General features: G+C 45.1%; 2 protein-coding genes across 8 annotated transcripts in view; one reads left to right on the top strand and one right to left on the bottom strand.

Annotated features, from left to right (window-relative positions):
- B3GLCT (beta 3-glucosyltransferase) overlaps positions 1–10,376 on the bottom strand; it is a 389,525-nt gene extending 379,149 nt beyond the window's left edge. For 2 of the 4 annotated variants that reach the window (XM_050766880.1, XM_050766879.1), the window contains exon 1: positions 10,198–10,298. In XM_050766880.1, the coding sequence (XP_050622837.1) occupies positions 10,198–10,267 (70 nt within the window). In that variant the 5' untranslated portion in view covers positions 10,268–10,298. Of the gene's footprint in view, positions 1–4,012; positions 4,331–10,197 lie in introns of those variants that run through there. The other 2 variants (XM_050766878.1, XM_050766881.1) reach the window with 2 other exon arrangements.
- Positions 1–26,916, top strand: part of HMGB1 (high mobility group box 1) — a 979,364-nt gene that overhangs the window by 249,060 nt on the left and 703,388 nt on the right. The window contains exon 1 of one of the 4 annotated variants that reach the window (XM_050766940.1): positions 24,517–24,526. The exons of the other annotated variants lie outside the window; for them this stretch is intronic. The gene's annotated coding sequence lies outside the window, so the exon portion shown is untranslated. Of the gene's footprint in view, positions 1–24,516; positions 24,527–26,916 lie in introns of those variants that run through there. 4 annotated transcript variants of the gene reach the window in all.

The following is a 26,916-nucleotide window of genomic DNA, read 5'->3' as shown; positions in this document are numbered from 1 at the left end:
CTTTAATGTGCAGTTGGAGAAATATTCCAGGGTAAATCATGCTTTATATGCCAAACTGCTGTTTAAAAGTAATTTCCCCTTTTCTATTTTCAACATGAATTCTGGTAAATTGCAACAGGGAACTATATTTAAAGTGCAAATCAGGGCAGGCAATAGAAATCGGACCTCTTTCATGATAACTTTAAATAATTCAAGCCAACAAATGTGTTAGCACGCCTAGACGGAGAGATAAATCAAGATTTTACAACTAACCTGGGACTAAGATTTATAGGCCAGCCTAAGCCCCCGAGTGTAAGAAAACTGGCGAGTAATTAATTGCAACACATTTAAGCGGCACTAATCAACTCTCTTTCCTTGTCCCTGTGAGGGAGCAAGGGACCCCCATTCCCACGCAGGAAAGATGATTGTGCCCTCTACCTCCTCACCTGATTTTGTTCCAATTCTCTTAATTCATTTTCCCAAACTTTCCCAGGAACATCTCTCATAGAAACCAAATGAAATACTAAAAACAAGAAAACCACTAAGCTGCCAAATAACTCCACCTCAGAGGGCGCTGTCAGGAACCAATGAGACAATGCCTACAGCCTTTGGCATCAGCTCAGAATATATAAAAAAGCTCAGCCAACAGCTGTGGCCATGCTGGTGACCACAATGATAATGACCGGCAGTCTGGGAAGTGTCTAGGTGGTTGCCTGCCCTGCACAAAAGCCAGGAGGACACAAAACCCGGTACCTGTGGCTCTGCCACCCAGGCCAAAGCTCACAGAGAGCCTCTTGGAAGCACACATGGCTCAGGTACTCCCTCCAGGCTATGCAGGCTGCCACTTCTTTTCTAACACGCTGGGGGAGGAAGCCTTCGGGGCTTCACTTTCTTTCCTGTGACCTACTTACAAAGCATGTCACCCAGCCGGCTCCAGCCTCCAGCAGCTGCCTCTCTGTGGAGCTTTCCAGGATTAATTCCAGGTCCTCCAGGGGGCCTTAAGCTCCAGGATACATGGCGCATAGCCAACTTACTTGTTTCCAAGTACCCACTTTGAAGATAATCCATGGCAGCAGAGGGACAGAAACAAACACCCCTGCAGCCCAGCGACAGGGGTAAAGTCTGCCTTTTCTCCACCCTACTGGGACAAATCCACTGTCCCCTGTCCCCACAGCAGCAGACAAGCTGGGTAGCAGCTCCATTTACCATGGGACACCACCTCCAACCATGGGACGGAAGGCCCCGCCACTCCATACTTTTTTTAAAGGGCATCGGGTTTTAGTCTCTCCCTCCTGGGTTTTATACAGGGCAGGCCAAGGGCAAGGCCAACACACATGGTGGCAGAAATACCTCAGAAGAGGGAGTGACCCAGGCAGGGTCCCTTGATGGGAGAGGGTGACCTGGTCAGGCAGGGACCCCTGTGAGGAGGGGGTGACCCAGGCAGGGACCCCTGTGAGGAGGGGTGACCCAGGCAGGGACCCCTGTGAGAAGGGGGTGACCCGGGCAGGGACCCCTGTGGGGAGGGGTGGCTGGGGCTAGAAATGAGGCTGAAGGTACCAGGGGCCATATCATAAGAGCAGGTGGTACTGGGGAGTCAGGTTTTTCTGAGCCAGGAACAGCTGTTTGAGGTTTTAAGGAGGGTATGCCATGTTGAGACCTGTGCCCAAGACAGCTTTCTGGAGTGTGTGGGATGGCTGTGGGAGGACAAGAAAGGACACAAACATGCCAGTGGGAAGGCCACTGGTGTCAAGCAAGGAGCGCTAAGGGCCTCAGTTAAGGTGGCAGTGAGCAGGGGAGGGGTGGGGCCACTAAAGAAGCCGAAGCTGCAGACTCTGAGACAGAGCACGGGGTGGGTGGTGAGACGGGAGGGGAGGGCCTGGGGCCTCTGAGAATAAAGGAGGATAGCACGTGTGAGGGAAGGCAACTTGGTCCCCAGCGTCCTGAGGATACGTGAGTGCAGATACACAGGACAGCCAGGTGCAGGGGTGAGCCCAGCACAGGGGTGTGCGTGCAATAGCGGCTGCAGCACTAGAATCTTCACAGCGCACCAGAACGGAAGCCAAGGCTTGTGAGGCCAAGGACGGCTCAGGGGAACCCCAACATTTAAGGACAAAACTGCAAAGGAGACTAAAGTAATGGCCAGATGGGGAGGAGAAGCAGGAGAGAAGGCAGCTGTTTAACGAATCCTTTCAAAGAACTCTCTCCTTAAAGCTACACAGTACAACAGAAAGATGTGGCAGCAGAGGAGACCCGGGCCAGGGCCCTGCCTGAGAAGTCATATAGCATAAGGTCAAAGTACAGAGTACAAAGACAAAGTACACTGAAACCTCCTAGGTTCAAATCCAGGCTCTGCCACTTAATAGTTAAGCCACCTCTCTGAGCCTCTGTTTCCCTCCCTGTAGAGGGAAAAAATGGAATAAGAATTAAGTGAGTTCATGTAGGTTCAAGTTCAAAAAAGTACCTGGCCTATGGTAAAACCTATTGAGCCTTTTGCTCAAGTGCCAAACAGTAAACTCTTAGGAAAAGAGATCTGCTGCTGGGAAAGATGTCAGGACAATTCAGCCAGTGGAGAGAAGTAGTAAGGAAGGAGGCCAAGCCTCCTACCCCAGTGAGGCAGCAAGCGTGCAGACACGACATTCCCCCATTGAGCCTACTATCGACTCAGATATGATCTAGCTCCATCTGAAACTCCTCTCCTGTTTTATCACAGAAGTCATGGGAAAAAATGGAATATTAGCTTTTCTTCACTTGACAACAAAGTTTGAGGAGACCAACATATTCTATGGGCCAGAGAATAAATATATTTACAGGAAGGACAGTAGATGGTGGGAAAAAAAAGAGAAAAATAGAAAATAACTATATATATATGAGGGAAAAGATCATTTCCTACTTTGATTTGCATCTTGTTTAAAAACAATCACTCAGTATATGCAAACCAGAAAATTGCAACTCAAAACAGTTTTGGGGGGTGAGATTTAAAACCTCACCCTCACTAGCATGTTCCATAGCCTAAGTCATAGGAAGAGTCAGAAAAATCCCGGGTCACACAGCCTACTACAGAACACACCAAAGAGGAGCACAGCAAATATTCAAACAAAAAAAAAATTAGCACTTTACGTAATTCCTTTAAATTGCAAGTGTACTACTGAACAGTTAACTGTCAGCCTTAACTTATAAAAATTTATGATTAACTTTTGGGCATCTTATTAAAGACGTAGATTTTTAAAAGTACCCCTAGTGTGCAGATGGTTGGACAGATGGATAGACAGACAGATAAGGTAAGCACTCCTGTCAGTACCACTCAATCCATGGTACACACAATCTCAGACGCTCTAAGCCTTTAGAAACTTATTTGCATATTGCCCAAAAACCTTTGCTTTAATAACTCACGGCTCTAACTTTTGATACTCAAGCTCCATGGACTATGGTTTCCTCAACAGCATTTAAAAATTTGCCAAATGATCCTGGAGCCTGAGACAGACTTCTCAGTTTTAGTTCTGGCGTTTCCAGTTCCTTTCCCAAGTACACAAAAGACCTGACTGAGTAGGCCTCAGTGCCACACTTTGCTCTCTCCAGAACAACTCCTTACTTTTTTTAAGGCAAAACAACCATCGATCATCTTTTTTTTGTTTTGTTTTGTTTTCTGAGATGGAGTCTCGCACTGTCGCCCGGGCTGGAGTGCAGTGGCGTGATCGTGGCTCACTGCAACCTCCGATTCTCCCGCCTCAGTCTCCTGAGTAGCTGGGATTACAAGCACCCGCCACCACACCTGGCTAATTTTTTTTTTTGTATTTTTAGTAGAGACAGGGTTTCACTATGTTGACCAGGCTGGTATTGAACCCCTGATCTCATGATCCACCCACCTCGGCCTCCCAAAGTGCTGGGATTACATGTGTGAGCTACTGCACCCGGCCTAGATCATCTTTATATTCCACAGATGTTCACAGAAATCACCCAATAAGAGTCCTAGTTTATACCTGGGCCTATGGTGGCCCAGGCAGGGTTCTCACACCTGGCTTCACAGACAACTTACCTGGAGGTCTCATTTCAGATCTTCTGAATCAGAAAATCTGGAGCTAGAACGCAAGAATCTGCATTTTAACAAATAGGGGCTTCTTTAAGACACTCAGATGATTCTCTGAAGTCTGACAGCCACTAAGATGCACAACTAGACAGGAACTCAAGGTAACTGAATGTGGCTATTTTCACAACAGGCTGTGGCCGTTTAACTTCCTTGACTTCATTCAGCTCATAAATGAAAAACAACCTCCTCCATCTCCCCCCTCAAGGATCCAGAGAAGATAAATTCAACGTGATATGTAAAGAGCCTTGAGTTTCTTACGGGGAAGTAATGATGTAAACTAAAATATATCATCTTTTCAGCTACATAAAATATTCTTTTAGGAGAGAAAATAAGTCATATCCCCAGGAGGAAATGACACTGCTATACTTAAGATACGTTCACCTCTTATTTGACAACACTTATACTTGTTTTTGTTTTTATTTTTGTTTTGTCTAAACCCTCAGCTTCACAACATGTAGATATATGTAGATAAAGACTACTGTCCTCTCCAACTTCTACCAAATCTTGGTATATATACATTTTGAGTAAATGCTTAAATGAATTTATTCTGTTAATCAAGGCTCTCTTCCTTTAAAACACACACACACACACACACAAAAGAAAAACACACAATAAAACAACCAAGTGCAGTGGAACATGCCTGTAGTCCCAGCTGACTGGGAGACTGAGGCAGACAGATCACTTGAGGCCAGGAGTTCAGGTCCAGCCTGGGCCACATAGCCAGACCTGCCAACTTTTTTTTTTTTTTTTTTTTTTTTTTTTAGATAGAGTCTCATTCTGTCACCCAGGCACAGTGGTGCAATCTTTGCTCACTACAACCTCGGCCTCCTGGGTTCAAGCGATTCTCCTGCCTCAGCCTCCCGAGTAGATGGGACTACAAACACGCATCACCACACCTGGCTAATTTTTTTGTATTTTTAGTAGAGACAGGGTTTCACCTTGTTGGCCAGGCTGGTCCTGAACTCCTGACCTCAAATGATCTGCCTGCCTCAGCCTCCTAAAGTGCTGGGATTACAGGTTTGAGCCACCATGCCCAGACAGACACCCAACAAAAAAAAAAAAAAAAAAAAACCTACTCAAATTGCCACCTAATATAATGACCCCCCAAAATACCTTCCAGCCAGGCCTGTCCTCTACAGACCTAAATATCTAACTGCTCACCTGACACAGTACCTGGCCATCTCACATGCATTTTGAACTCAGTTTGTCCAAAACTGAACTTATGCAGCTTCACCTCCCACTAAAATTAAAAGTCAAAGTACATTTCAAAAAATGGTGTAAGTACTTAATGCCACAGAACTGTACACTTAGAATTCATTACACTTAATAAACCCTATGTTATGTACATTGAACTATATAAAACTGTTTCTGAAAACCTGGTCCTCTTCCTTCAGTGCCCAAGTTAGTAAACAGCACTACTACCCATGGTGGATGTGACGGAAATGTATGACTCATCCTTGCCCCCACCCTTTCTCTCAGCACACGAAACCCAATCAGTCCCAGAGTCTGAGAGATTCTTAACCATCTCTCACAACCTGTCTCCAGCAGCCTCCTCACAGTTCCCCACAGCTACGACAGCCCCCTCCAACTCCTGCTTCATGGAACATCCATCACGAAAAGGCAGCCATATCACATACTGCCCCATTACAGCCCTTCAAACACTTCCCCCTGCTCTGAGGACGACCCCAAAATACGTCCCCCTGATCTGCAAGGCCCTGCCTAACCTGGCCCCTACTGATCTTGCCAGCCTTTCAGTCCTCTGTCCTCTCTCCACTTGGCTCTTTCACCACCAAGCTTTGCCCCCCACTTACCATAAGATCTCTGCTTCCCCTTCGGGTCTGAGCTCTAACGTCACATCTTCTAAGAAGCCTTCCTTGACCCTTACCCCACAGTTTCTCAACCTTGGCACTGTTGACATTTTGGATCCAATAATTAATTGTTCGACGGTAGGGTGGAACTGTCCTGTGCCCCTGTAGGATGTTCAGCGGCATCCCTGACTCTAGATGTCAGTAGCACCCTCTGCCAAACCAGCCCCTGGGATAACCAAAAAGTATCCAGACAGCAACAAACGTTCCCTGAGGTGCAAGATGGCTCCCTGTTGAGATCCATCTCCCCAGTCTAGGCAAAATCCATCTGTCTCCCTGCAACATGTTCTCACAGCATCCTGAACATCTCTTCCACGGCATTTAGCACAGACACAATTCGTTCTGCAGTCGTTACTGTTTAATATCACCTTGCCTTTTGGGGTGCAAGCTCCCCAAGGGTAGAGACAGACTAGATCTGTCTTGTTTCTGCAATATCACGATGCCTGACACACAGTAGGTACCCACATTACTCTGAATAAATGAGATGCTTTGGGCAGTTTTTCCTTTTAACACGATTTTAAAATTGACATTCTTCGAGTAGTTCAAGTCAACACCTACATTAAATCAGGTTTCTTTGGGGGTTGCTTAGTGACTAGAACTTTGAAATCACGGTAGCAAGGGAGAACTTCCTCAATAGGTCTGATGAACCCTTGAAACTCACAACTTTTCCTTTACCATGGGAAAGATGAGATTAACCTATGGAGACTCCCAAATATTGTTCTTAAGAAGTAATCTGTGCAAAGCCAAAGATGGACCACACGGAGTGCTACAAGAGGAAAAACATAGAACATTTGCAACTTTTCTCTAAGTAATACCTTTATGCCTAAAAATTATGCTTGCTTGCTTGCTTCATAACAAGTCTAGTAAAACACACAAAAACCTGGCTCCAAGAGCCAATTATAAGGAAGTGCTCAAATACCGAGCCCACAATGTTTGTCCCCAAGGAAGTTACCACATCTCCTTTCAATTCACACTGCTATTTGAAACAGATGCTCTCCCTCCCTCCCACTAGCTTAGCTGTCGGCTACTGGCAAACTCCCCTGGGTCAAGTCCATGACCGGGGGGCCATGCCAATTCGGGGGTCCTGGATTACTTGGATGACAAAGAATCCATCCAGAAGATTAAAATCTGTGCCAGTAATATCTGCATACTGCTTAAGAAACGAAGAGGTTTTAAGAATCAAAACACACAAAACAACCTGGAATTAGGTCTGACTCTTGGTGTCCTAAAATTTCTGACTCACTGCAATGAAAGGAATCTGGGCAAGACCTGGCTCAGAATGAAAAACCATCCCCAATTTTGGCAGGTGCTAAGAAATACAAAATTGGCTCACACAGAGAAGAGACAGGGTTGTGAAAAATAAAAGCTAATACCTATTATTTTATCAATATAATTGGTTCAAATAAGCTTCTTCTATAATTAGGATTAGGTTTGGCAATAGGATTGGGTTTGGTTGCATACAATCTCATGCAATACAAGTCTGCAAACAGGCCATGCAGACTTGGCATGATGCTCCACATCCATCTGGCATCCAGGCTTCTTCTACCTTTCTCCTCTACCATCCTTATGCTGGCTTCCATCTTCAAGGTCACCTCATGGTCACAAGATGGCCACCATGGCTCCATCCATCAGATCCACTTAATAGGCAATGGGAAGGAGGATAACAGAAAAGGCATGCATCCCAGCTGAGTAGGCCACCTTGAATGAGCTTTACCAGGAGCCCCACCCAACAATCTCTAAAGATAGCTCTGTAGAGACTAGCTGCCCCCATATGCAAAGGCCACTGAGAGAAATGTTTCACATTGCTGCTGCCACCGCTGCCACCACCACCCCACCATCATTCCTCCACCCTTCCCCCCAACCCGGATTATATTAGTTTTGTTAGGAAAACAGGGGCCAAAGGGTTACTGCGCAGGCAGCTGGCAGTCTCTGCTACAATGGGGTCAGTATGTTAAAACTGCAAGAGATGGCAAAATGCTAGCATTCTATCCAGTCTATGCGTCCTGTTCATATGAGAAAACTGAAGCTCAAAACCACTAAAAGCCACACAGCTAACAAATGGTAACCTGGAGGCTTGAATCAATCTTCCCATTCTGAAACTGGTGCCAGACTTTAGAACCAAAGTTGCAGTGAACCGTGTCTGTATATGCATGTGGGTTTAAAAGAAATTTTCTATATTGACTTTTCTCTAAACACATAAACAAGTATGTTCTAGTTTGTGGAGAAACTATATAGTCAGGCCCATTTTACATGGGAATATTTAAGGTATTTATAAACTATCAAGATTGTTCACATGCCTCAAAACGGCTGTCACATTGTCTGTTTCAGCAAGATTCCAAGAACATCTTAAGTGGGGACATCTTTATACGTGTCAGTGCCCTTCCCCTAAATCGAAGCAGAGCTCCATAAAAGGTATTCATGAGTCACTTCAGACCTCGAAGAATACAGCCTCCCGTCTGTGCCAACCCATGAAAGCCAGTTCACAAAGCCCAAATGTCTCACAGGGACCTTTTAATGCATTTTATGTCTTATTTATTGTGCTTATCTGACAACTTCACAAGGCTAACAGACATCTCTAAAAATGTGTTGACATTTTAGTGCATTCTGAATGTCCTTCAGTGTATTATCAAATTTGGACAGTGCAAATATTCCCCCACGGATAGTAAAAAATACACAGCAATACAAATGTGCATTTCAGCCCATATGTTGTATATATTATACACAAATATTATACCCCCAGTACAGCATTATAAAGTGCAGTGCTATAAATAGAATGCCAATTTCAGCTACCACCCACCCATTTGGTTAGTTGCAAAACATCCAGGCAACAAGCCAACTGATGCAGCCAGGAGTCACCCAGTCGCTTTCCCAAACCTCCAACCTCCCTTTCTCCCAGGGCTGCCACCCAGCAATGCCTTTCTTCCACTGAAGCCGATTCCAGCCAAATTCAGTTGCCCCCCAAGACCAACTACAGCCTTCTCTGCCCAAGTGCCCTAATATTTTTAATTACACTGCTGGCTAATTAATCATGCATGTAAACAATTAATTACCAACTAATCTTGCTCTTTTCCCGTACTTATTGAGCGCCTATAGAAATGCCAGAAGTACACAGAAGCAGCAAATTAATCCTTATTCGAAGAGCTTAAATACAAATAAAAACGGGCTTTAAAGGCTCCGGTGGGCTAACAAGAGCAGTGCGCAAAAACGCTACGTCTTTTCCTAAACTGCACCATTCTGCCATTTGTAAAAAATCTGAAATTACTGCCTTTTCACAGGCTGGAAACACCAGCAAGTCTGGGTTAGAGGACAACTCTGCAACAGTCTGAAAAGAAAATAATTTTTCGCTCAAGATTTCAAACTTGAACAAATGTTATCATAAAAGTCAATTACAAGGCTGCTTCTTTTTTTGTTTTTTTTTTAAACTTTTATCACATCGTTTTACGATAAAGGAGGGAAATGCCCTTGCGAGGAGAATGGAAATAAAAAAGGATGGACATTACAGCAGCAGGAGACCGGGCAAGCACTGCTCGCAGACGTGTCCCCTGATGTTCCCAGCGGAGACCCGAGACAGGAGCAAGCCTCCCCACGGCGTCCTCCCCGCCGCGCCCGCTCCCGCGGAGGCCCCTGTCCTCCTCCGGGTCGGAATCCGGGAACGGCTGGCGCGGAGCTGGCCGCTTACCCTCAGGGGCCAGGGCACGTCCTGAACGCCCTGCGGAGAGGCGCGCGGACACCGGGACCGCTGTCCTCCCCCCTGGGGGTCGAGCAAGAGAAGCGAGACCTCGGGGGCCGCCTCGCCGGCTCCCGTCCAGCCTCCCGCCCGGCGCGGGGCGCGCAGGACGGCTGAGCGCGGGCGGAAGGCAAGGGGGCGGGACCGCCGCCGCCGCTCGCGCTCTTTCAAAGTTTCTTCGGTGGCACAGTTCCTGCGCGCTTCCTGTGGGGGCGGCCGCTGCGCCCTCGCCGCCCCGCCGCCCGCCTGCTCGGGGCGGAGGAGGCATGGAGACGCCAGTCTCGGGCCGGGGCGGCGGCGGGGACCCAGGACCGAAAGGGGCCGAGCGGGCACGCCTTGGGTCCCGGGGCCGAGTCCCACCTGGGCGCCGCGAGAGGGCGCTGCTGACGGCGCGGCACGGCGGGGACCGGACGGCGGGACGCGCGCCGGCGGGGCAGGGCTGGGCCGCCCGGCGCCTTCCTCCCTGCGCCGACCGGGGCACGGGCGACTGTGTCCGCGTACCCCACGCCTCGCCTTTGAGCGTCTGGCCGCCGGCTACTTACCCAGGGAGCAGGTGAGGAGCGCGAGCAGCGCCGGCGGCGCGAGCAGCCACCAGCAGGCGGGCGGCCGCATCCCGGCGGCGGAGGCTGCGCACCCTACCTGGGCGCGGGGACTGGAGACGCGCGGGGAGCGGAGCTGCGCCGCTGCCGCTGCCGCCGCCGCCCTGCCGCCGCGGCTGACCCTTCTCCGCCGGCTCCCCTCCTCCCTCCTTCAGCTCCGCCGCGCCATCGCCGGCCGCGCCCTCTGGCGGCCGGGAGCGGGAGTGACCCTGTGCGCGCTTCCAGTGTCCGCCAGGCTAGCTGCAGCGGCGGGTGTCCGGCCCGACGGGCTACGGTGGAGGTGGCCTCAGCTTTGCCCGCACGGCGCCCGCCTTCGAGGCGTCTGACCTCTGCCCGCTCCGGCCGCCAGCCTCCACCCTTCCTCTCCCTTCCTCCTCTGCGTCCCTCCTGACCTAGGCCCCGTGCCCTGCCTTTATGCCCTCCCACCTTACCGCGTCACCCCCATCAGTAGTTACACCTGTAAAGTGGAGGCGAGCAGTAATCACTTTTCCTCCCTGCTAATGTATTATCTGCTGTGAAAAAAAAAATGTAATCAATAGTTCAACTCTTAATATTGTTGGCACCAATGCTCTACTTTGATGAAGGTGTTTTTAATCAGCTCAACTAATTTACTTAATATCCCCTTTAAATGGATTTTGGCCAATAGCCTAGGTCTGGGATTTGGCTTTTAAACAAGTTTGTGTAAATGTAATTTTCTATAAATGTAATTTTAAGTGTTCACCATAATGGAAGAGAGTGGGTGTAATTTTATTCAAAATATAAAAATTAATTAAACTGGAATACAGAGAAGTGGGGCGATGTGGGAGTACCTCCTGTTCCCGCAGGACTGCCAAGGGCCTCCCTCCCCAGCCCGGTAGAGTGGTGGCCCTGACAGGGGACTAGCCCTGTTGCGTTGTGTGGTGCACTGAAGGGGAAACCAATTACAAGTAGGAACTAGAGACTCCTTCAGTGGTTCTGAACTCCCTCGTGCCTCCCTCAAGCCTTGACTCACTTCTATTTCCAAGGAAGTGCACAGGGCCAAGTGCTTTTCCCGGCCCTAGTTTAGCTCATGACCTCTCGAAGGCAGTATCTGTTTTCCTTCATATTTAGTCACTTGTTGGATACCTACTATGTGACTGCAACTCTGCTAAGCACCCTAGGAATGCCGGTATCTTTCACATGGACATACAACATCCACCTACTTGCTAAACATTTAATGAGGATGAGGCCCTGGGAATACAAGTAGGATGTCGTGGAGACAGAGAAGCAGGTACTGAATAAACATTTGTAGGCTTGAGCCCTCTTTAACTTGAATGCCTTTAGGGGACTTAGGCTCTAATGCATTAGGACATTATTGTCTGCAGTTGTGCAGTACCTGCTGCAATTGTTTTGAAAAGGAGGCCTGGAGACAAAGAATTTTCTCTCTGTGTGGTTTGTATTGACTTCTTAAAAGTGGGAACTAAATATTTCACGTGTGATCCGTTTAGTGTGAATGCAAATAGTACCCTTTTGTTCCATTCGCCCAAGGTTTGTGGTCTTGGGTCAATACTATTTTGATGGGAGGAAAAATAAATGTAGGGATCCTTCCATTTCATTTCTTAGTTTAGCATGTCAAATCTATGGTTGACTGAATTTGTTGCTTTTATCCTTGGGAAATTCTCAAGCTTACCTGCCTAGTTGAGATTCTAGGTTGTTTCCAATTTCCAGAGCTGTTTTTGCTTTTTTCCAAGAAAGTATTCCTTGCATATGTGGGGTAGTAAACATGTAACCAAACTGTGTTTGATTAGACACAGAAGACTAATAAGATCAAATGCCTGCTCCACGTGGGTAAGCAACTCCCGGTGCTTAATCAGTGTTTTCATGGAAATTCATCATGTTAGAGTATTACTATATTCCAGAACAAGGTGTGGAAAAATTAAGCCCCAAAGACAACAGAGAACACACTGTTTAAGTAATAAACTTGCCCTGGCATCCTTCCTTTCCACTCTCGACATAGATAAACGGCACATTACAAAGCTCCATCACTCACATTTTAAAAAGAATTGCCTTTCACTTACTCTAGTCATATGATAAATGGACTTCTGGGAGTTCTCTCTCCCAGTCACATGTCGGGAGAGCTTCCTAGAGAAACATACTCATGAGGATACTGGCAGATACGTGATAGGCACTGCTTGCCTATAACATTGACTGTAAAGGAACAACTCTAAGTAGAAAAAAAATCCCATAAACTCTAAGATTGTGATATGAAGCAAGCCATCTACTTGGGATTCACTCAACATAATCCCAGCTGTCACCTCCATGCTGGCCCCTGAAACTTTCCTTGTTGAGGGGCAGGGGAAGCAGCAAGGAGCCATCTTTTGTTGGGGAAGGCGCTGTTGCAACGTGGTTAAAACAGACTGGTAATTTTAAAGATAATTTTGTAAATACTAAAAGAGAACGTAAAGACATGCTAAAACCATTGAGAGCCAAATAATCTAATGAACAAGTTCCAAACAGATGGTTTCTGATCTTACAACAGCTATACTTGAGGCTCAAAAGGCTGAACTCCATTCGTTCATTCAAATGATAGGGAGCACTTCTAGCTGATGTGCCCTTTGCTAAGCTCTGGGGCAGATATTAAAGAGCATAAAACGTGGCCCTGGGCCCAAGAACTCACAGTCCAGTTAGGGAGACAAAAATGTTCATAACTAACTTTGCTACCTTGTTATAAATGCATGGCATGCGTAGATCAGAGCACTTTGGAACACACCGGAAAAACAAAATTTCTCAGGGCATTTGGAATCTGTAAGAAAAGAAGCGACTGTTGCGCAGGATCTTAAAGGCGAAATAGCAGGTTCCTGAGCTGAGAAAGGAGGACAGGTGCCCCAGGCTGAGGCACAGCAGGAATGTGCAAATCAGACAACAGCGGTGTGGCGGGTGGGGAGAGGGGCTGCAGGACGGAACAGCTTCTCACTCTGCCCCCTTCAGCCTGCTGCCTCTCTCCTGTGACTTGGAAGGGGCCCCCCGCGACACCCTGTTTCTATACTAGCAAAGCCCAAAGGGCATATTCCAACTCTTCCCAGTCTCTGGGCCCTCTCAGTATCAGGCCTAAAGTGGATTAGCAGTCAACCTGTTTCAGGAGGACTGTTCTCTTCCTGCATCCAACAGCAGCTTTATGAATTATAAGTGGTCTTGAGGATTATTTTCCAAACCTAAAATCAGGTCTTAAGGTTTAACAGTGAAATAGAATGTCTAAAACAGGGTCTCTGGGACTTAAGGTCATTATAATATCAGACCTACGCTACAGTACTTTCATTATCTGCTGATCATCCCTGTACCCCACAATCAGTGGGGTAACCACTGAGGGGTTACAGGAGAAAGACTCATCACTTGTACCTTATGCTTTAGTGTTTGGGGAGGAAGATAATCTATGTTCCCCATGGATAAGAGCAAAACAGGAAGAGAAGAGAGGGAGCAAAACTTTCATCACTCAGAGAGGACCCGGGGCCACAGCCCCACTGCACGTGCTCAGGAAGAATACGTTGATGACATGCGATGGTTTCTTTAATGCCCTCAATGAGCTTGTCTCACATTGCTTCCAAAGCTATTCAAATATTATAGGCAAGGCCAGGTGCCGTGGCTCACACCTGTAATCCCAGCATTTTGGGAGGCTGAGGCAGGTGGATCACTTGAGGTCAGGTGTTTGAGATCAGCCTGGCCAATGTAGTGAAAGCCCATCTCTACTAAAAATATAAAAATTAACTGGGCATGGTGGTGCACGCCTGTAATCCCAGCTCATCGGGAGGCTGAGGCAGGAGAATCACTTGAACTGGGGAGGCAGAGGTTTCAATGAGCCGAGATCGCGCCACTGCACTCCAGCCTGGGCAAAAGAGTGAGATTCTGTCTGGAGGAAAAAAAAAAAAAAATTATAGGCAAAACCCATTCTGTCAAACCAAACTTTCAACCAAGATTTTTATTCAAAGAGGCTTAACGAAGGGATTCTCACAGCCTAACAACCCTGAACGAAAATCCAGGAAATATAACAGGTTACCATCTCAGCAGACCACCCAGGAAAGCCCAGAAATCTGAAGCCATTGACATTTGAAGACACAGAGTGTTATAAAGCCTGTCTACAAGAATGAGCTATCGTAGAAACTTTTAATCAGAAATAGATGATCTACTTGGCTGTTTTGCTGTCTTTTTTAGAATTACATATCCTCCTGTTCTTAGTAAAGATCAGGAATCACTCATAGCAGGCATGACAGGAAGTGTCTGCATTTGACTTTTACTAAGAACAGAAGGCGTGGGACATGACTGTTCAGCAGCCTACACGAAATGTGTTGGTGTTTTTGGTGCTGTTGCTAATAAGTAGTTGTTCATTTTACAACAGCTGCTTTCAGATGTAGGATCCTGCTTAATAAACTCAACAAAAATTTTATGCATTTGTGACAAATGTATCACGGAGTAACTGCATGTGCAAGGCCCTCATATGGCAGGCTGAGTTTGGAGGAAAATGCATTTTCCTGGGGCAGACCACAGTCTAGTTAGGAGGGCCAAGACATACAGAAATAGCCATAAACTCACCCAGAACATGGAAATCCTGTAAGAAGCGTGCAAACAAGGGCAAGGAGAAGGAAAGCACATTCATCAGTGGGGCTGTGTGGGGCCTCACCGAGATGATGCAGTTGCCAAGAGAGAAGGGGAGAAGGCCTTCCAGGCAGAGGGGACGGGCAAGAAATGCCATGGAAGACCGAGAGTTCAGAGACCGAGGAGCTATTCAGTTTGGCCATCACAAGAGGGAACATGGAGGGGAGGGTGGTTAGGACCACACTGAACAGGGGCTCAGGCACCATGCTAAGAGAATGGCCTTCCCTTGAGTGGGGCAATGAGCAGTGGATAGATGGAAGGATGTTTCAGCAGGTGATGACCAAAACCTCCACTACAAGACTGTAGCTCGTAAGGCCTACCTGTTGTCCTAACTCGGCAACCCTTATCAGAAAAATAATGAGTATTTCAATTGTGATGAATTCACACGATGAACACTCAGTTCATGTGAGTTCGGTACTGATTTAATGATTGATCAGTGCTATGAGAAGTTTAATTCAGTGGTAATGTTGTGGATGGATTAGAGAGGGGAAGGAAAGAAAAAAGCGTGGCTTAAAAAAATTACGAGGAAAGGGGAAAGGAAGGAAAACTAACATGTACTGAACACATGCAATAGCTAGGCACTCTGCTAGTTACTTTCAAATATATTATTTCAGTTAACCCCACACCAAAAAAAAAAAAAAAAAAAACCCGTGACAGGACTATTATTTCCACTTTACAAGATTAGTAAACTGAGTCTCAGGCAGGTCAAATACCAACAGCCAGAACTGCCTTCAATGGAAACCCTGTTATTTAATGGAGGTAGTAGCAACAGGAATAGAAGGGAAGGGATTGCTGTGAGGGCACAACAGAGGTCAGATCAATTGTACTTGCGAGTGAGTCAATACTGGCTGGAGCAAAGAGAGAGGCCACAGAGGAGACAAATGAGGCAATTAACTAAAACAGAGATCTGCCAGAGGAATGAGTTTGTGGAGAAAAAGGAAAGATTATCATTACTGCTAGTGTAAGTGACAGCAATGCCCTCACATTATCAACAGATGCATAGTAATAGCTAACCTTTACTGAAATGCTTGTTATATACCATGCACTATACTAAATGCTATACATACTTTATTTCATGTTGAATAATATTTAGTTTTCTAAACAGCTTTATGACTGTCATTCCTACTTTAGTAGCTTGCCTAAGGACAGTGATTCTCTTAGGGGTCCCTGACACTCAGGGTATCCAGGTTTGCAAGGTCAAAACTACTTTTATAGCAATACTAACACATTACTTTTACTGCGTGTGTATTTCCACCAATGGTGCAAAAGCAATCAAGGATAAAAGTGCTATCTACTGCTGTAGCACTAGTCAAGGTAGTGGCACCAAACTATGCTTACAGTGGGAAAACAGACAAACAAAATAAGCCAGGTTCACTTACAAGGTCCTTGATGAAGCAGTAAAAATTACTAAGTTTATTAAATTACACCCTTGAGTATTCATCTTTATAATATTTTGTGTAACGAGTTGAGGGGTAAGCATAAAAGTACTTCTACATATTAAAGCATGATGTCTCAAAAAACACTTGTGAGATTGCTTGAGTTGCAAGCTGAACTAGCTGCATTTTTCATGTAATGCCATGTTTAATCCATTTAAAAAATGGCAAACTTATTCAGGTTTTTCAGGTTTAGGTACTGGGCATTTTCTCAAAAATAAAAGGAGCCTGTCACTTTAAGGAAAACAACGATGTAATTTGTTTACAGTAATACAAATCAACCTTCCAAGTGAAATTAGAATTTTGGAAAACGTGTATGTGCTGCCATGAGTTTAACAGCTTCCCCATCCTTAAAGACTTTGTAATGAGATCAATGGTGGTGTTCACAAATGTGATTTTAAAATATTGTGTAATGAAATGTCTCAACCCTTGGAAGATTGCATACTCTGATGAAACGATATTTTCCAAATGACCCTTTTCCAACTACATATCTGTGTGAGGCTGCATTTTCTTCCTTTATGTCATCCAAAATAAATAAAATGAAGAAACAAATTATGAGAATCTACCTGTCTCCTATTAAACCAGACATTATAGGGATCTGCAAAAATATAAAACAATGATACGCTTCTCATGAATTTTTTTGTTCGGAAAATATATTTTTCGTAAAAGCATAACATATTAACTAATATGGCTTATTGTTCATTTAAAATGAATTAATACATATGTTTAAATTTCTGTTTTAATTCTAATACAGAAAATATTCACAGATGTAACCCAAATAAACGAATGCTGTTTGGAGTCCCCAATTTTTCAGAATGTAAAGGGGTCATGAGACCACAAAGTTTGAAAACTGCCAGTTTAGGATGCATAATTTGTACATTGTGGAAGCCAGTATTAAAATCTGTATCAACCTAACTCCAAAACCCTTTCTCTTACCCACTGCACTTGGTTACTCCCTGTTTAGTTTTAGATCTGCTGTATTTGAGGTGCCAGATTTCTAAGAAGCCAACTCGGGCTCAGAGTCACCTTTTACCCCCAATCATTAGAGATTTAAAATAATAAGTATCAGATGGGCAAGGTTATGCCATGGTAACAAACAACCCGACATTTTCAGTGGCTTAACATAAAGGCTTTCCTAGTCATGCCAAGTAATGCCAAGCCTGCTGCAGTGCGGGCAACCCTCCAGGCCAGCTGTTCCCCATTGTTAGTGCTCTGGGCTGGCCGCATCTCAACTCAAGCTCTCCACAATCGTTGTTGCCAGGGAAGGGTGTGCTGGAGAGCCAAGCACCAGCAATCCAATGCTCCCAGTGAAAGTGTCACAAGTCACTTATGCTCATGTTTCATTGAAGGGGGAGAAAGTGCTGTCCCAGAATAGAGGATAGCTGGGTTTTGGTGGTGGGTACCAGTTGAAGGTGTCCAGATTCTTGGTGTTTTGAACAAAGAATTGGGCAAAATGCACAAATAAAGCAAGGAAAGAATGGTGCAACAAAGAGATTTATTGGAAACAGAAGTACACACTCTGCAGAAGGGGAGTGGCCTGAGCATAGGGGCTCAAGAGCCCAGTTCCAGAATTTTTTGGGGTTTAAATACCCTCTAAAGGTTCCCATTGGTCACTTAGTGTACACCCTATGCAAATGAAGTAGTGGTCTGCAATCAGAGGGTTAAGTTAACATAAAGTTACACCCTATGCAAACGTCTGATGGGTTGTGGAAAGCAACCAATCAGAGGCTAAAGTGAAGGCACAAAGTTACACTTCTCTGCACACAAAGACTTGACCTGCAATCAGTCTGATTGGTTAAGGAAAGCAGCCAATCGGGCTGAAGCAAAGTTACAAAGTTACACTCCTATGCAAACTGATTGGTTGTGGAAAGCAACCAATCATTGATACTTTCAGTTTTCCATCTGCCACACAGAAAAGGGGTTGGGAGTTTGCAAAAGGAGTAGTCTCAGGTCCTTTTATTACTTAGGTGTGGAAAGTTGGGGTTTTCCTTTTGATTTAGTTCTAGGAAGTTAGCATGAATCGGCCTTAGGTTCCCTGCCTCCAGACCCTATTCTCATGCCTCAGTGGCACTGCATTGCCAATAATTCTCCCCTTGCTCTACACATCCAAGCTAAAACACCTCATCTTCTGCTTTGAAAAGATGGTGTGCTCGATGCCAGGGCATGAAACAAGGCTGAGAATTCAGCTTCTGCCCTTCAGGAACTCACAAAATCTCTGAAAAGATAAAAGTACAAAGAATGTCATCTTACTTTAGTATAGCTCTTTACCACCTACCAAGTAACCATACAAATAATTACCGAACAGGGCAGTTATAGGAGAGGTCCAGATGGAGTGTGCTTGGTGAAGGAAAACTCTGACATGGATGATTGAGGATGGTTTCAGGGAGAAGGTGGGATTTCAATAGAGGTCGTGAAATGAGGGAAGACTCCAAAGTAGTAGAAATAGAAAAGGGGGAAAATGAAGAAGACATGAAGTCAGTGAAGCAAACGATATTTGCAGGATGGCAAGCAGACCAGTGTGGCCACAGTTCATCATGTCAGGAACAGTATTGCTGGCACACAAAGATGGGGTGAGAAGACAGGAAAGGTGTCTGGAGAGGCCAGTAGCAAGCCCAGCAATGGGGCACTGGCATTGGGGAGAACCCAAGTCCCAGCTGAGGAAGAGAAGGAATGGCTGACCAGATCCACTAGAAAGGAGGCCACAGGGCCCCGAGGACTTCTAGTCATCTACAGGAGGAATGTTAGGCATAGAAATACATCATTTATTTTCATTGAAGAAGCTGGAACCAAAACATTCTTTATGTCTTTTTTTCCCTAAAAAATGTATTCGCTTCATTAATTTCCCAACTGCCATAACAATAAAATAGCTGTGGCAAAATTGTTTCACACAAATGAAAATATAATTTTCAGAAATAGCATTAAGTCAAATGGATGTTGGAATTATCTTGTTTAAATTAAATTGTCATGTTCTTTGGCTCTACAGAGCAGGCAAGTCTTGTTTCCATCTCCCTGCTGTGTACATTGACACCTACTTTGGGAGAGACATGAGATAAAAGAGAAGAAAGCAGGAAACCCCACATTTTGAGATGCATGTGATGTCGTGTGCTCAGAGAAGCTGCATGATTCACTGAAGGACCTTGGGGGACCGATTGACAATAGGAAGATACTGAAGTAGGGCAGTGGTAATAGAAGAGCAGATACTGCAAGATGAAACATTACAGGTGTAGAATTTAAGGGACCTTGAAATGATCGGAATCAACGTAGTCTTCTTTCTATCATCCCACTAGATAACAACCCTTAGTTTGTTTAAATGTTTGAAGTAAATTTTAGACTATACAATGTTAGAACAAGTAAGGAAGTTGTGGCAAGACTCTTGACGGCTTAAATGGCAAGTTTACAAAGCTGTACTTTCTTCTGTAGTCAGTGGGAACCATTGTGTGTTGAGAGACTGACACTTAGATCTAAGTAGCCCACTAAGAGGACTGTAAGGGCAGAGTCCAGGATGTACGGGGGAGAGTCTAGACAGATGCTAGTGAGACTTGCTTGAAGACATTTGCAATAGTCTAGACATAAGTTAATAAGGAAATGAACTAGAGTGGTGGCTAGAGAATTAGTAAAATAAGGTGGATGAAAGAGCTATCATGAAGGATATATCAAAAAGTCTTAGGATTAACCAGACTGAACTAAAAATGATTCTGAAGTTTAGAATCTGAATGGCTAAGTACCATGGTTAGAGAAGTTAGAGAGAAGAGCTTGTTAATTGAAAAGATCTGGTTTTCCATTTTGGACAAATTGCTTTTGAGGTGAGGGTGAACCATCTGCAAAGAAATGTTCAGTACTCAGGTAGACACAACGACTGGAGCTTAGAGAATAGTTATCAACTAAAATATAGATGTGAAGTGACCCACAAAAAGATGAGAAGAGAAACGGGAGTTATTGAGGATAGGGAGAGAGGGGCGATTGGAGTAACACCAAAGTGGAGACATCAGCTTGGAGCTGTTCAGTTTTTTTCCTCTTGACACCAAACTCCGTGTCTTTTCCAACACTACTCCAACGCTGACACCAACTGGGTGTCCAACAATTCAATTCAATTCTGACACTATGTACCTGAAATTAGCATCACATCTCACGGGTTAAAGGGCTCAGTCCCAGAAGACTGACCCCACTTCAGATGCTACTCACAAGTCGGGTACTTCTACTTCTGTTCTCACGACCTACTCAGTTTCAGTAATTTGCTAGAAAGGCTCATGGAGCTCAGGAAGGCACATTATTTATGTTTACTGGTTTATTATGAAGAACACTATTAAACATAAAAATGAGCAGCCAGCTGAAGAGGTACATAGACTGAGGTCCGGAAGAGTCCTGAGCATAGGAGCTTCTGTCCCTGTGGAGTTGGGCTGTGCCACCCTTGCATCACATAAATGTGTTTGCCAACTCAGAAGTTCTCCAGATCCAACTATTTAGGGTTTTTTGTTTTTATTTTTGTTTTTGAGATGGAGTTTCACTCTTGTAGCCCAGGCTGGCGTGCAATGGCATGATCTCAGCTCACTGCAACCTCCGCCTACCGGGTTCAAGCGATTCTTCTGCTTCAGCCTCCCAGATGGGTAGCTGGAACTAGGCGTGTACCACCAAGCCCAGCTAATTTTTTGTCTTTTTAGTAGAGACAGGGTTTTGCCATATTAGCCAGGCTGGTCTTGAACTCCTGACCTCAGACCATCCGCCTGCCTTGGCCTCCCAAAGTGCTGGGATTACAGGTGTGAGACACCCGCCCGACCTATTTAGGAGTTTTAATGGAGGTTTCACCACATAGGCATGATTGACTACATAATTGGCCATTGCTGATTAACTCAATCTTTAGCAGCTCCTCCTGTTCCCCCAGAGGTTTGTTGGGGGTGGGGCTGGGACTTCCAAGCTTCTAATCAAGGTGTGGTCTTTTTGGCAATCAGCCCTCATCCTGAGGCTATCTAGGAGCCCACTGAGACCATTAGAACAAAAGAAGCTCTTGGTACCTCTATCATTGAAGTTTCAAGGGTTTTAGCAGTTCTGTGCTAGGAACCAGGGACAAAGACCAAACATCTTTCTATGGTATCACAAGGGCCATTGTCACAAGGAAGAGAAGCTAGTGGCAAAGCAGAGAGGTAGGAGGGAACCACATTAGCCTGTGTGATGGAAACAACACAGACGTGTTTCAGAAAGGGACAGAAAGTGAACATTTAGCTTTCTTTTTGGCTTGCCAGCATCTGAGCCCCTTTGCTATGTTTGGGGAATTTCTCATCTATTAGGTAAAGCCTGATTACTTTCCCAGCCTCCCTTGCAGCTAGGATGCAGGGGTACAACCTGGACTCGGCCCATCAGCACCTGTGCCTCAGGCTCCACGAAAGAAGTGAGGGATGCTGCAGGATACACGACAGTGAATGGTGGCAGCAGTGACAGCTGCAGGTAGCGTTGGTGCCTCCCACAGTGTAAGCAGCAGCATCCAGGGCTAGCAGCAGATTCCCTGGATCCATCTTCAGCATGATTTTGGGACTTATTCTTGGCTTCCTAGCCTCCTTGACTGATTCCCTGCCCATCCACCATGTCCACCCTGTTCCCCTACATTATTTGAGCCACCTAATATTCTTCTCTTCCTTTTCTCCCTAAGTCAGCTACAGTTATTTCTGTTGCTTGCAACCAAGACCCACAAATAGTATGGAAAGACTGTCAACAATGTCAAGTACTGCAGGTTGTCCAAGAAGGCATTTGGTTGCATAATTTGGATATTTGTGATTTTAGGCAGGTGTCTAGTAATCAGTATAAAATATCACTAGGAGTAGAAAAGAGAGTGAATCCAAAGATAACGCTTATCTGACCCTATGTCTGAGATCAACACTGTGCTAACCAACAATATGGATTTGGTTATAGACTGCAGGAGGACTCATTATGGACCAATTGTTAAAAATATGAGGGCTTCTCATTCTCAGGGCTACATTTTGTATGCTAAGGAGTTTTTTGATTCTTCCTTCTTCCTCCAACAGAGGCAGGCCCACTCTTAGCATCATAACTAAGAAGAAATCCCACAGATTTGTCCACTGGGGCCGTGGAAAGATCTGATTATCCAGAAAACCACCATGTCCTTCTCTTTCCCCCCACTCTTCTTCACTTGATAGGGTAAACCTGAGTCTTGAACTTAGCACCCTAAGCTCTTCACACTCTGGGCTCAACCTTTCTACCATCAGTTCTGCCTCTCTCTCCCCTCATTTGCCCCAAGGTGCCTCAGGACTCTTCTGGGCCACACCACATTTTGTAGAAGTCTTTTCTTCTTTCAACCATATAAGAAAACACTGCAATGTTTTCCTTTTTTTTTTTTTTTTTTTTTTTTTTTTTTGAGATGGAGTCTTGCTCTGTGGCCTAGGCTGGAGTGCAGTGGCACCATCTCGGCTCACTGCAACCTCCGCCTCCCAGGTTCAAGCAATTCTCCTGCCTTGGCCTGCCTCCTGAGTAGCTGGGATTACAGGCGCATGCCACCATGCCCAGTTAATTTTTGCATTTTTTCGGTAGAGACAGGTTTTCACCATGTTGGCCAGGCTGGCTTCAAACTCCTGACCTTGTGATCTGCCCTCCACAGCCTCCCAAAGTGCTGAGATTACAGGCGTGAGCCACCGCGCCTGGCCGCAATGTTTTCCTTATAACTAGTATACCCACCCCTGACAATTGTTCTGCCTGGAGAAATCACAGGGCCCCCTGTAAGATTCAGGTGGAATATCGCTTATTCAGGAATGTCATCCTGAGTCCTCCACACCTTGGATCAAATGACAGTGTCCCTGTTTCTGTTCACTTTTATCAGAGCTCCCTACACAGGTAGCTGTGCACCATATCTGCCTATATCTAGTTATAAACTGTGTGTGCTGCTGCCACACATAGTACCAATCATGTATATTAAAACACACAAACTTAGAACAAATTAAAGGACGAGATAAAAAATGTGAAGACAAGTTTTTATAGTTTTTTCTTCCCATATCTCAATAGATTGTCTTGTCTCCACCGCCACCCCCAGCCCAGGGTGCACACACTTCATCCATATTTCTACCGCATTCATATCATCAATCACATTCTATTATAATTCTGTTGTGATACCTTGTCCAGTTTGTCATTGCACCTGCACAGTACCTGACACAAAGAAGGTCAGGTAATTACAGTGCTGAAATACCTGCTAAATTAACTTATATAACATTAGAAATAGTTTTTTGTTTGTTTGTTTTTGAGGCGGAGCCTCCCTCTCTTGCCTAGGCAATCTCGGCTCACGGTAACCTCTGCCTCCCAGGTTCAAGTGATTCTCCAGCCTCAGCCTCCTGAGTAGCTGGGAGTACAGATGTGCAACATCATGCCCAGCTAATTTTTGTATTTTTAGTAGAAACGGGGTTTCACTATGTTGGCCAGGCTGGTCTCAAACCCCTGAGCTCAGATGATCCACTCACCTTAGCCTCCCAAAGTGCTGGGATTACAGACGTGAGCCACCTCGCCCGGCCCTTAGAAATAGTTTTTTAAAATAGATAGTTTTGAGTTCTCATCATTTTCTTAGTAGTGACAGATTGCAGAAGTTGGTGTTTTGACTGGCTTATCTGAATAACTGCAGTTTAAAAGTCAAGTGAATTCCTTTCCTTCATTTAAACAGTCCTGACACGTGTGTTCAGTTTGGTTGCCTCTTCAGTCAGTCATGGATTGATGCCTTAGAGCACAAATGAATGACAATCCAATCCATAGTCTACGGCTATTTTAAAAATCCAGACATGGGTTTGTTTATTAAATGAAGTATTTAGATATTACCATCTCAGCTAGGACTGGGTCATTAATTTGCAAATGTGAAAGTCTTCCCCCAAACAAGCCAAAAACCCAGTTATTCATGCAGGTCTTGAATCAGAGAGAGAGAGAGAGAGGAAAAAAAATAAAAAACCAATAGGAATATACTTTATACAGTCACAATTCCCATTTCTGAAAATTCTATTCAGTCTGGACATTCAAGCCTCAGTGCTTTTTCTTATGAGAATTGTCTGACTGTGAAGTACTTGGAGAAAGTAGAATCATTTAAAAACACTCTTATATTGTGGTCCTCCACAGCTTTCTGCCCAGTTGTTTAAGTTGTATTGCTGATAGCAGAGCTACGTAGGCAACAATGTATTAATGTGTTAATAATTAGGCATGTGAGTCCAATGAGGACAGCCCTATTCGCTTGCTCACCATGTGACTGCTTGGTGGGGACGAAGCTGGGTGGATGTGTCTTGGCTCTGCCCTGTGCTCTATAGCTTCATTACTCAGCATCCCTAAAATTAATCCCCAAAGCATAACCTCTTTTATTTTTTTAATTTGAAAAAAGAGTAATTTGAAATAGGTCTCTAAAGCGTCTTAACTGAGTACTTATTCTTTATTTTATTCCCTGTTCACTTGTCCCTCAAGACAACATTAAATTTGTGCTAAGGGCTACTCTGTAACAATAACATGGGCGAATACACACGCTGTCTGTTTGGAATGCTGCTTTCGTTTGGGAAACTGATAAGGACATTGGCTGTAGACTGTGTCTAGTTACAGGAGTCCAGGTCTGCGCTGGGGTTTGGGGTAATCAGACGACTCATTCAATCTTCCCTCTGGGGGTTTATTCCTAAGTGTCACACAACCAAGGAACAGTAGCCAAATACTGCTTGATCAATAACTAGGTAGGCCCTATTGCCAGATGAATAGTTAAGCTGAATCAATATGGTGGAGGTCAGGAGGCTTGAGTGAAGTATCTTGCTCTTTATTCCTTCCCTTCTAAATCTTACATGGCTGGGTCTGCATGCAAAGAGAGTCCACCTATCCAGGTAGTCAAATAAACAGGAATGATACACTGCCTCAGAGCAAGGCCCTGTGGAGGCCGGAAGTCAAACAGGACGTTAGTCCTGATCTTTAGGACAAGTAGCAGAGCACAGGTCCAGGAAGGTGTTAAACCTAACCAATCAGTCCAGCAGGCCTCACTTCTGTGAGAATGCTCATCACATGGATATTCAGTTCTGTGATTTACTTGGGTTTCCTAAATTTTGTGGGTTTGATATTGTGTTACATACCAGGTTGTCGTGACAAATGACGCCCATACTCTCAGAGGCTTACATAATAAGGATGTGTTTCTCTCTTACCCTACATCACCATCAAGGGCCAGGTGTAGTTCTGCTCATGTCACCTTGACTCTAGGACCCAGGATGACATAGCAGCCTCTTCCTGAGACTTTAAAAGTTGCTATGGGGGAGGGGGAAAACACAGCAAATTACATATCATTTTTGCTCCATTTCATTGGCCATAGTAAGTTGCATGGCCACATGTGAATTCAACAGCAAGGGGGTGTTCATCCTTTCATAGAAAAGGTCACCACAAGCACGCCACTGCATATGGATAAATAGCATTACAATCTAATGGGTGCTGTTGCATTCTTATCTTCTACATTGACCCCAAGAACTTCAGAAAGTGAGACACAAAAGAGACCTGGAAATGAAGAAATGCAACCATGGAAGTGTTTTGGGTTAGGTTATGCTTCATTGTCAAATAAATCTTTGGAAAAGAGGCTTACTTTTTGCTCACAGGACATATTCATCTCAGGCAGTCAGGACCTTGGCTTCTCAGAGACACAGGCCTCTGCCTGCACCATCCGAAACATGGTGGACCCAAGGCAGGTAAAGAGAACATAATTGCACACTGCCTTAAAGACTTTCACCAAGAGGTAACACAGCACGTTTCTACTCACCTTCTAGTGACCAAAGGACATCACATAGCCATGCAGAAATTTAAATGGAAAGTGCTACCACACAACGTGCCTGTAAGGAGAACAAAAGTATAAGTGAATTGAAGGAGTTATATATACATATTTTTTGAGACAGGGTCTGGCTCTGTCACCCAGGCTGGAGTGCAGTGGTGTGGAGTGAAGGTGGTGACCGTAGCCTGGACTCCCAGGCTCAAGCAAACCTCCTGCTTCAGCACTCCAAATGACTGGGACTACAGGCGTGCGCAACCGTGCCTGGCCAATTTTTTTTTTTGTAGAGACGGGGTTTTGTCATGTTGCCCAGGCTGGTCTGGAAGTGCTGGGATTACAGGCATGAGCCACCACACGCGGCCTTGAAGGAGTTATATTAATTGAAGTGGCTAATAGCTCAGGGTGGGCCATTAAATCAAGAATCTAGACTACCAGGCACCTGAGACTCTCTGGCTAGACTGCCTAGAATAGGGGAAAATGGAAAAAGTACATCATTTGTATGTCTCTTCCATTTTAATTTTTTCTGTGAGAAAAAATCAGAGTCCATAAAGTTAAAATACCATATGTGACACAAAGTCACATACAGAGCATTGTATTACTTCGACTGGATTCATACCAGTGCTCTCTATGAAACATAGTTGGGCATTGAAATGGTTTATAGATGACCTCTCAGCCTGTTGCAGAGTGGGACTCCGAGTATAACAATGAATGCCTTGTCTCGATCCACCTTAGGGGTCTCTGGAGCCACATCTAAGAGACGTTCATAAAGTCCTCAAGGGGCTCAAATGCCCACTTTACTGATTCGGGAGGGCGGAAGCAGCACAGAAAGGATGGGGAGGGCAACTATGTAAAGGGTCAGGGCCAACTTCTCTA

Source organism: Macaca thibetana, chromosome 17 (genome assembly GCF_024542745.1).
Source record: "Macaca thibetana thibetana isolate TM-01 chromosome 17, ASM2454274v1, whole genome shotgun sequence".
Lineage (NCBI taxonomy): Eukaryota > Metazoa > Chordata > Mammalia > Primates > Cercopithecidae > Macaca > Macaca thibetana.
The sequence above is the reverse complement of the archived record's forward strand: the minus strand, read 5'-3'. Positions and strand labels throughout refer to the sequence as shown.